This window comes from Aplysia californica, unplaced genomic scaffold (assembly GCF_000002075.1).
Source record: "Aplysia californica isolate F4 #8 unplaced genomic scaffold, AplCal3.0 scaffold00196, whole genome shotgun sequence".
Classification (NCBI taxonomy): Eukaryota; Metazoa; Mollusca; class Gastropoda; order Aplysiida; family Aplysiidae; genus Aplysia; species Aplysia californica.
Window position 1 is genome coordinate 256,959 of NW_004797466.1, and position 10,731 is coordinate 267,689.

The 10,731-nt window shown below is 41.5% G+C and overlaps 1 protein-coding gene across 1 annotated transcript in view; it reads right to left on the reverse strand.

Moving 5' to 3' along the window:
- Positions 1 to 4,807, reverse strand: part of LOC101847587 (sushi, von Willebrand factor type A, EGF and pentraxin domain-containing protein 1) — a 20,791-nt gene extending 15,984 nt beyond the window's left edge. Inside the window, exons 1-2 of the mRNA XM_005098911.1 lie at positions 4,726 to 4,807; positions 193 to 410 (exon numbers count right to left, since the gene is read on the reverse strand). Of these exons, the coding sequence (XP_005098968.1) occupies positions 193 to 410; positions 4,726 to 4,807 (300 nt within the window). The remainder of the gene's footprint in view (positions 1 to 192; positions 411 to 4,725) is intronic.
- Between the last annotated feature and the right edge of the window lie 5,924 nt (positions 4,808 to 10,731).

A 10,731-nucleotide genomic window follows, 5' to 3' on the forward strand; every position in this document is an offset into this window, starting at 1 on the left:
TGGAGGTTTATAAAATTACTTGAAGCCATTATAGTATGGATCGCCGAAGGGCACCATTGATAGATCTTTAGTCATACGCATTTCTTTTGAAGCTCAGTTGCTCCTGTACCATTCTGCCGTAAATGGCCATTAGTCTCCACGAAACGACAATTATCGTGTTACTTAACCTATCTATAATTAAACTGAACTCACCATGGCATTAGAAACATCAGGCGGATTCTGGCACTCCAATAGTGCACACGTCATGTCAGGAGAGCTCCAGCGACGCGTGACGCGTTCACACACAGACCTGGGATTACTGCCCGACTGGACATGGCCGTCCTCACATGTATACTGTGCCGCAGAGAAGCCGTCCGAGGCAGCGATGGCGTTGGGCACGCTTGGGGCCACGTCGTCACACTCAGACAGTGCTGAATAAATTGGGGACAACGGGAAAGTGGCTTTTTAAAGTTTTAGTTAGTGGTCTAAATGTAAGAATTTTGTGCTTTTTTTCATTTTTTTTCTACTAATGTCAACCTATTTTTTTTCTTAGGTTAGTGTTTTAAGGCGCTTGCACCTGCATAAAGTCTTATGACAGCGCAGGACACATTAAGCATTTCAGTTTGGTAACAATTAATTTTTAATTTTGCCCGGGTGGCGCCCGAAGCCTAGTCTTATCGATTTTGGACCACCAAGTGATATCTAACATGTGCAAATTTGCACAAGAGACCTCCGAGATTTTTCGCTCTTATCCAAGAAGGCTAGGAGTGAGATCTTATTTACCCTAAGATCAGGGGTGTGGCGGTAAGACAGCAGTAAGAAGGAGCCAAGGAGTAGCAGTAGAAAGGCATCAGAAAGAGTAAGGAGTCCAGAGGATGGGACAAAAGTTGGTGGGGGTGGGGGCAAAAAGTACAGACAAAAGCAGACGACAGAACATGGTTAGAGAACAGGTAAGGAGGTGAAAGGAGAGAATTTTAGAGAACAAAATTTCCCATCACTGACAGGTTTCGAACCTGGTACCTATTGAATGAGAGGCAAACACCGTAACCCCTAGACAACGAGAGCCCCCTCGTACCAATCTGAACACAGTGTCACCGATGTACTCATTTTTTCCACCAAAAGTTCGTTCTCAAAACATGGGTTCAATAAAGATGGTGTCACGATAAGAAGAAAAAATGATAAGACTTGCTTTTAAAAGCGGTATTGTCCCAGATCTACTAAAACAAACAACGTGGAGCTTTTGCTCGGGATGACAAGGTGAGAAATGATCGAAAAGAAAGTCATCCCCCGCTACACTGACACGCTGCTGAAAGATGTCCTGACATGCACAAGCCAGGATTCATATTGTAGTTTTGCAGCAAAGGGAGTTTTGTCATTGCTATAGTATTATCCAATATCAGTGGTAAATATCTGTGTCTGTCACGCGGCAGACGGCCATTAGGTTCCCTGCATGGAAGGAGATTTTTTTTATCTTGATGCTGAAAAGGAAGACTGAAGCAGAGAGAAGAAAGAAGAGAAAAACTTACTCTGATTGAGAAACGTGCTCCAGAAAGACGGACAGAGAGAAAGAAAAATTATTTAATAAATTTGATACAATAAAGACGAGAGTATTATAATCATTTTATAGTTTGAAATCTCTCCAATGCTAATTAAACATTGATCGGTTTATAGAACGGTAATAATTTTTGTTTAGATCAAGAGCAGGGATGAAAAGAGAACAATTAGGTACGAATAAATCAAAATAATAATCTTCGTTGTAAAGAGATAAACCTTATCAGTACTATCTTTGTCGACGCTTCAAATAATATGTGATGCAGCGTGGTGGAATCAGGCTCTCGTCAATTAAGGGCATGTAGAGTTATTGGTATTATCTTAAAGCGTGTTCACTTGTCTTTGTTTGGATGAAGAAAAATGTCCATTTATTTCGAATACAGGTGGAGATATTTGCAAATGAAGGAGGTGGGGGTCACCTGTTTTCAGAGGAAAAATTAGTGAGAAAGTGGCCGCCAAAGATTGGTTATTTCCTTAGCTTAAGAGTCCGTGGTAACTGAAAATGCCATTTTCGTGCCCTTAATCAACGTTTTTCAGAAAAATCCACTCAGAAATGAGTTCTTTAATGGGCATGAAAGGTGTAGAGCCAACCCCCCCCCCCCCCCCCAAAAAAAAGATAAAAATTCACAAACCTGGGGAAAAATGCAGGTTTCTTCAATTTGATTATTTTGACGAGAGCCTGATTCCACCACACTGCCTCACATATGTCAAAACCTAACAGACCCATACCTTGTTTACGCTATGCTCTCTCAAAATATTCTCTTTCTACAACCCCAAAAGATCCAAACATTGTGGCTAGAGTCACAGTGAAAAAATTGCCTACGAGTACATCTGTCTCAAATCACGTAGATTGTGGTCTCTGATTTGTATTAAGTTTAAAGCTGACGATAGTGTTCATCAAAAGTCATTATTTATGCGCTATTCCTTTTCAGTTAGACCGAGTAAACTCCATTGTTCTTAAATGCATAATGGAATTATATCCATGATTATTTTTTTCCTTACTGATGATACCGGCACTGTTAATAAAATAAGACTTTTCCTTTCCCTTAACAAGTTTTCTTCATTCTGTATAAGAAACTTTTTTTGCCCAAAAAAAAAATGTGTGCAAGTATTTAATGTAACAGAGTTGAATTGAAATGTTGTGAGCAGTTTTAATTAGAGGCATGAGACGTAACGTCTACAAATCAGCATGAAAGGGAACCCCCCCCAAAAAAAAAAACACAAAAAAAACACACCCAAAAACAAAACAAAACAACAACAACAACAACAAAACCCAAACAAAACAACAACAACAACAACAACAACAACAACAACAACAACAAACCCACGCACAAATTTTAAAAAAAGCGCGCGTGAAATGGCCATCTACAATTTTCCTTCCGTGTTTTGGCCAATTTTATTTCTCAATTTAGGTAATGATTGCACATTCACCACGTAAACACTCACCTAGTTTTATGCATTGAAAGGTGTAAACATTAGAAACCGGAGCACACATCTCATGTTCAGAGCATGGCCTAGTGTCACACCCGTATGTATTTCTCTGGGGAGTAAAGTCAAGGCTCATTACAATGACAATGACAATGACAATCTTTATTCATCTCGCAGGGAGAAATTTGTCTTCGTCGTTAACAATGGCAGTAGACGTTACAAAAGTTAGACTTAAAGGTGCACTCACGCAAACGCACAACAAGACATGATATTAGGCCAAGTAAATGCATATCTCACGGGCTGGGACAACCCGCTCCGTAAAACGTTCTCTCTCTCTCTCTCTCTCTCTCTCTCTCTCTCTCTCTCTCTCTCTCTCTCTCTCTCTCTCTCTCTCTCTCTCTCTCTCTCTCTCTCTCTCTCTCTCTCTCTCTCTGTTTCATCTGTAGCACTGTGTGTTCTGTAACCTCACTGCAGTTGGTACGAATGAATTTCTATATCTGTCTGTTCTTACGCATTACTGTGTAGAACATGGAGAACCCTTTATAATAATTCCTCACAGTGCATTGGCATTCACACTGGCATTTTTCAGCATAAAGACTTCAATGTGTTCTGGGCTTAATGTTGTGGTATGTGCGTATGGACTATACCACTGTCAAGCATTAATTTTACAACATCATGAGAAAGAAACAATAACTTTCTATTTGGATCTGTGGTTGCAGAAATATACAGTGAGCTTTGAATTGAGAGAGGAAAGATTTCTCTTTCAAAATTTCTCAACTTCAAATATGAAGAGACTCAAGTGGGTCTAATAATAAATGGAGAATCATAATCTCATTATGTCAGTTAAAAAATGTAACACCCGTGAGTTCGTTAATGGAATTCAAAGTATGACAGTTCTCTTGAAATTGGACAGGAGTGTGTTCCCTGAGTTGGGGGCTTCGGTTTCCTTTATGGCATTCTTTTAATGCCTCTTTATTCTGATAAAACGTTCTCCATACTTTTTAATTTTGCCCGGTTATTTGACAAAGACAAAAGTATTCATATGATATGGGTTTAATGTTACCTTGAGACCAAAAGACGAAAGCTTGTTCTCCTCTCTCTCTCTCTCTCTCTCTCTCTCTCTCTCTCTCTCTCTCTCTCTCTCTGTGTGTGTGTCTCTCTCTCTCTGTCTCTCTCTCTCTTTCTCTCTCTCCTTCTCTCTCTCTCTCTCTCTCTCTCTCTCTCTCTCTCTCTCTCACTCTCCCCTTCAAAACACACAGATAGATAGATAGATAGATGGATAGATAGATAGACAGATAGATAGATAGATAGATAGATAGATAGATAGATAGATAGATAGATAGATAGATAGATAGATAGATAGATACACATACAAACACAAGTGCAGATACAAACACAAATGCAGACGCACACACATATACACAACACTCACACACACACACACGCCAACACACGCTTTCACATGCTTATACTTACATTTATACACACAAACTCACACACACACACACACACACACACACACACACACACACACGCATACATGCACACATGCCCGCTTGGGAACCATACACCCCCCCCCTCCCACGACACGCACACATGCTCACATACAAATGCAACCATGGATGGACATATGCGGGCAAACATATATTCATAATAGGTTCCATGAAGTACAATCAAACAGTAACAAGGCATGGGGAGTCATTTGTAGCTCACCTTGTCAACAGAAGCCTGCTGCATATCTATCACAGCGCTCTTGGCATCACTCACAAACTGTGCTGTGCTGACTGTGTCCCAATCTGGGTGCAGCATACAACGCCCAGTGTCTGGCCTGTAGCTGACACCTCGACATGTTCTATATAACCAGCAAAGACGTAGACATTGCTGGAGATTGTGAGTGCTTTGGGTGATCCAGTTGGCGCCGAATACACGCTGTCCGGGAGATTCTTGGATGTCTCGCCAACCCCAGATGGGTGGTAAAACCAAGCAGCAACCACAGTGTACTGTACTCAGCACCACGACTACAAACCCAAAGTGTCTCAGTCTCATCATATTTAGAACTCGTCAAAGCAAGAAAACTGTATCTGGAAGGAGTACATATTATTGCTCATAAACGGCAGAAGATATTCGGAGACATCTCTGCGAGCACCCAGGAACTATTCGGAGACGTTCTCCCGCACACAGATGCACTGCTTTGGGTGTCAAACTGCGTATTGTTTGATGAAGATTACACATATAGCCACTAAAACTGTCGGAAATCAATTATTTTCAAGAAAATTAAAAACCTAACTGCAAAATATCAAATATATAGGTTAAAACAAAGAGGCAGGCCCTCCTGTAACCCCCCCCCCTGTTTTTCACTTGGCCCAGAGGCACAAAGCATTTTTGATTGGTCTATCTTCGTCTGAGACGTCTCCGGATCGATACTATGCTCATAAACAGCTAAAGTCCCTTGTCATCAGAGAATAAGGTCATGGCAATGCGAGAAAATAGTATTAACGTTTTTGGGGCAAACCTGTGCTAAAGAAAGAAAGAAGAAACGAAAACTTGTAACACTGATAATGAAACCAAACCTTAGCTATCCTTCAATAAGTCTGCGTCCTTGGACAGTGTGGTCTTTCAGGACGGAGTGGACACATAGTATTATGTGCAATCAGCAGCAGATCAAAGATAATGAAAACGCCTATTTTGATTCATCACACATAAATTATGAACATGAATTTGCACATGTCATAGTAAGCGCATTTTTGTCTTGCTTTTTTAAGTTAAAAAAAATAAGTATAGAAATAAACTTACGAATAATGACGTTATGCTCCGTTTTAAAGTGTTCCCAAAAGTCCATCTTCAATTCTTGTCGAATGATCAGAATAAGCGTCCCGAATGACTTAATAGTTAATTAAAAACAAGACAGCTGGTGGTTTCTACATCAGTAAGGTCTGATAAAAAAACAAAGGTGATTTGGACTGAACCTCCAAGGCGCACTGTTACTTTGGAAGTAAGTTGATTATCTCCGTGCTCTGCTATCCTATCGATGGGTGAATTCTAAAAGGGAAGGGGTAGGGGTTCATTCGTAATGCAGCAGCAAGGGTGAAGGGTTGTATTGTTTCTTACTCGATAATAAATAATTGATCAAAAGGAGTCATAAATTTGCTGATGAATAAGACTGAAGTCTTTACTTTTCGACTTGATCATAACATATTGATTAGATGTTAATGGTTACTGGATGCATTACTGCTTTCTTTGCTAAGCGAACATGAACAGTTTCACATTATAGGTACGAGAGCGCATTGGTTGTGTTCATTAGGAAAATGCCTAAAGCGCCCAAGTTTAGACTAAATGCGCATATATTTATGAGTATTGTCCATTTAAAGCAGATGAACATAATTCTTATATGCGTAGAGTTAGCTGAGGCAGAATAAATTATTCCGCTGGGTTAGGGCTTTAGGGTTGCGTTCTTTGGACTTCTAGGAACTTTGGAAGTTACTAAGACAACTGAACCGCCATGCCTCTTCAAAAAGGTGGGCATTGTACACTGTTTGCATGTACATTTTGCATATATATATATAGTGTCAGTACTACGCAAAAATAGTCCATGCAACAGTCTCGTACATTCATAGCAAAGGTTGTCTGCTGTGGTCGTTAACATGCTTATAGGAACAGCATCTCCGGTTGCTCTCTCATTCTTCAAAATCCTCTTATTACCCTATGATAATCTTTAATTTAAACAGATTGAATTTGGAATGAAATGTATTGTTTTGGGAAAACTGAGTTGAACCAGTGTCCCCTCTTTCATAGGTGTTTTTTTTCCTCAGGAGTCATATCAATAAATTAAGGCCGGGTTACATAAAAAGATAAATTGTTCATACGACAAATCGTTCCGTGTAAATGCAAAACTGTAGACAGATTGAACGATCAGAGGATGGATTGGGGACCAGATTGAGAAAACAATCAAGGGCTGATATTTTTTAATTTTTTTTTTTGCGATCTAGGACAGACCATAGTGAGAGACGAGCTATGACGCAGAATCCCTTTTGAAATTTGCCGCCCTGCAGAATTAGATGTTTGAAATAAAAATAATACAACAGCTGAAATGCTCTTCATTTTCGGAATAAGCGTACCAAAATAAGCGAAGAAGATTACAAGGAACCTGACTTGATGCGATATCTAAATTTAAGCAAACATTTCATTTTTTGTTTGATAGTGAAGTCATAAATCAAGGTTAACTAGTGTGTTGGCGAAATTTCTCTGTCTCTGCATGCAACATTGGCATATGGACTTTTGGCTGAAATTGAGCTTGGCATGTGCTAAACAGATGTCGTAGCGGTGAATATCGCTCACTCGAAACCCTTTATAAGCCAGCGTTATTCAGCCATGTTTCATTACAACAGAATGGTCCAACGATGCTCGCTGCCCGAGGACGAGCCCTTGCCTGGCTCCAAGATGGCTCAACGTTCCCAGTTGTTGCATATAGACTTGGGTGTGTCCCCCCTGAGTCATATGGGGGCTGCAAGAACGATGGTGAGCGACCGGAAGGGTCCACGTAAGGCCTCGACCAGGGCGGCCCCGTTTGACCAACGACAGGATCGACCAGTTCAACGTCAGACAGGCCGTGACGTCTTTACCCACCTCTGCAAACTGCATCAGGGGCCAACTACGGGAGATAGCCAATGTCTATGTGAGCGAGGAGACGGCGAGGAACCGTCTCCGTTGTGCTAGGTTCGTTTCTCGTGTCTCTGCCAGGCGCCCAAGGCCCACGCCGCCCCACAAAGCAGCTCGCCGGGCGTGGTCTGCTCGACATTCACAGTGGACATGACGTCAATGAGACCAGGTAGTCTTCTCGGACGAATCCAGATTCAACCTGCTGCACATAAACGAGCAAGCCCACGACTGGAAGCACCGAGGAGAGCGGTTCCACCCTGACTGCATCTAGAAGGTGGTGCCTTACGGGGGAAGGTCTGTTCTGGGGTGGGGAGGCTTCTCAGTTCACCACAGGAACCCCTCCCCCAATCCCTGACCATATATGGGGCAATTTGATCCCGCAAAGTACAGGGACGAAATCCTATGTCCCCTTGCTGTTTCTCTTTTGCAGCAAGTTGGACCTCAGGCTGTTCTGCAGGACGACAACGCCACGCCACATCGCGCACGCATCGTTGGGGACTTCTTGCAGTAGCGAGCTGTCACCTGCATGGACTGGCCAGCTTGTAGTCCGGATATGAACCAAATAGAGAACATTTTGGACCACATTGACCGGTGGATAAGGGACGACTACCCCCCCCCCCTACACAAAATCTTCAACTACTCTTGGGCTTCCTCGTCCAGGAGTGGCAGAACCTACCGCAAAAAGCTCTCCGAAGGCATGTCATGTCCATGCATCGACGCTGTACCGCGTGTTTGATCAAACGGGTGATGCCAGCAGCTGTGATGTGCTCACGTTTCTCTTCCGGTCTGGTTTGGGCACATTGTTTCTCCCCCTTATCAATGAGTTTTTACCTTGTGTTATGTGTAACGCCCTGCTTCTACATCTCGCTACCTTAGAATTACAAAGTTCTGTCTGACATTTTCAACCGTTTTGAGTTACTAAGACCAAGAGGTCAGAAACCAAATGTTCTATCTGTTCTATCAAAATCGTAAGATCATTTGGAGTCGTTCTTATGATATTAAAATAATTGCATTTGGAAAAGCTTAACATGTTTTGAAACTCAAAATATATATCGTCAAATTTCTCAAAACTAGGATGTAAGCAGACAGAACTTTGTAATTCTAGGGTACCGATTTGCTGTCCTTATCTCTCCTATTCTTAATTTCTTTGTATGTTACTCTCTAGTATAATCTCTAATCTTCGGCAATATGACCTATTTGTATTGCAAGTATCGTAAAAACCCTAACACAAAAAGCACCATGTATTATCAAGGTTGTAGATGTCACTTCCACTGAAGTTGTACTGGGTTATAACTTCTTCCAGCTTCTCCATAAAGGTTCTGACTGTGTGCTTGTTGAAACTAGTTATTCCAGCCGATGTTGGGGGTTCAGGATTTTAAATTCTTAGTTTATTGTATTGTTTGATGAATTTAGAAAATCAGTTTTTTCCAGCTGAATAGGTCTTATTCTTTCTCTCTCTCTTGCCCTTTTTAACTCCCAGTGGAGCACAGGCCATCAACAACATTACTCAAGCGAAGCCTGTCCTGAGCACCCTTTTCTATCTGTTTCCATGATGTCCCCGCTTTTTCAATTTCCGCTGATACCGCTCGCCTCCATGTCATCTTAGGTCTTCCCTTCTTACGCTTTCCTTGTGGGTTCCATGTTAAGGCCTGCCTGATGATGCTTGTCCGGGGTCTCCTCAGGGTGTGTCCAATCCATTTCCATTTCTTCACCTGAATATCTTCCTTTACTGGCCTTTGGCTTGTTGTCTCCCACAGTTGAGCATTCGTGACTCGATCGTACCACTTGATCCCCACTATCCTTCGTAGGCATCCATTTACGAAGCTCTGCAGTTTCCTTGCTGCTGATGCTGTGAGCCTTGGCATAATGTTGCAAACCGAAGAACATCCCTGAACTCTTTATCAAATTAATACTCTGAGAGTTTCTTCTCAAGAGAGTCATAAAAATGTGTGCGCTCGTAAAAGAGAGCCCCTGAAACCCACCAACACATTGTACATTCTTAACAACGCAAAGACAATGTGTCACGAACTCTGCACACACGGCAAGTTTCATGTTTTCTGGATTTGTCTTTTTGTCTTTGGCATGGTTGCAGTCCAGGAAACACAACAGCACAAGAATTTTAAATCAATTTCACTTTCCATTGTAATTTTCATTCCCACTAATATCACATCAGTAGTTAAGAGACTTCGGGCAGTGTACGAAGTTACTTCACCTCGTGTCCGAATCTTCATACATGGGGATGTGTAGGAAACATGTTCACGAAAGACTATGGTAGCTAATCTAGTTCAATAAACTTGGTATGAACAGACATCTTAGGAGGCAGATACATAGCTTGTGAAAATAGTGGTGCATCATTATGGCGTGTAAAGATTAAAACTAAGGTGTCAAAACATATTATTGTCTAAAACACAGTTCCCTTCTCAACGGACGTGAGGTATCTAACAGGGAGGCAGCAAAAGCATAGCGCGTCAAGCTTCATGTGACCATACCATAATCCAGTGACATTAAACAATTTTCCGGGATTTTGGTTGTTGGAAGTCTACCGGTGTCTGAAGCCTCCCTGCCCTCCCCTACAGTCTCTTTGCAGTTGTAATTTGTATTATGTCCTATCCAGTGGCGGGTGTGTGGGATTGTGCAAAGTGTTCGTTGAACAGGCTAACTTAATTAACAGGTGAAGGCCAACATTCGAATATACCAGAGTTTGTGTGGATCCAAAATTCCCTTTGTTCTTTAACTTCAAATTAAAAAAAATTCTCGTTGCTAAAATATATTTGCTATCAGATGCGTCTTTCAAAGTGGCAAGAGTTAGATCCAAACTCAATCTAACAATAATCAAGTTATAGAGTTCCTTACCCTGTTCTGTTCAGTTCCGAAACGTGTGCAGCCCAACAGCACAAAGCGGCTTTCTGTGGGAACTGACATTATTCCGGGAAACACCCTTGGTCATCTCTTGTATTGATTAACGACTTAGGGGTAATTTGACAGGTTCTCAACCTTGCAAAATGTATAAACAACAGCAACAACAACAACAATAATAATACTACTAATAATAATGATAATAACAATGATGATGATGATGATGATGATGATGATGATGATGATGATGATGATGATGAT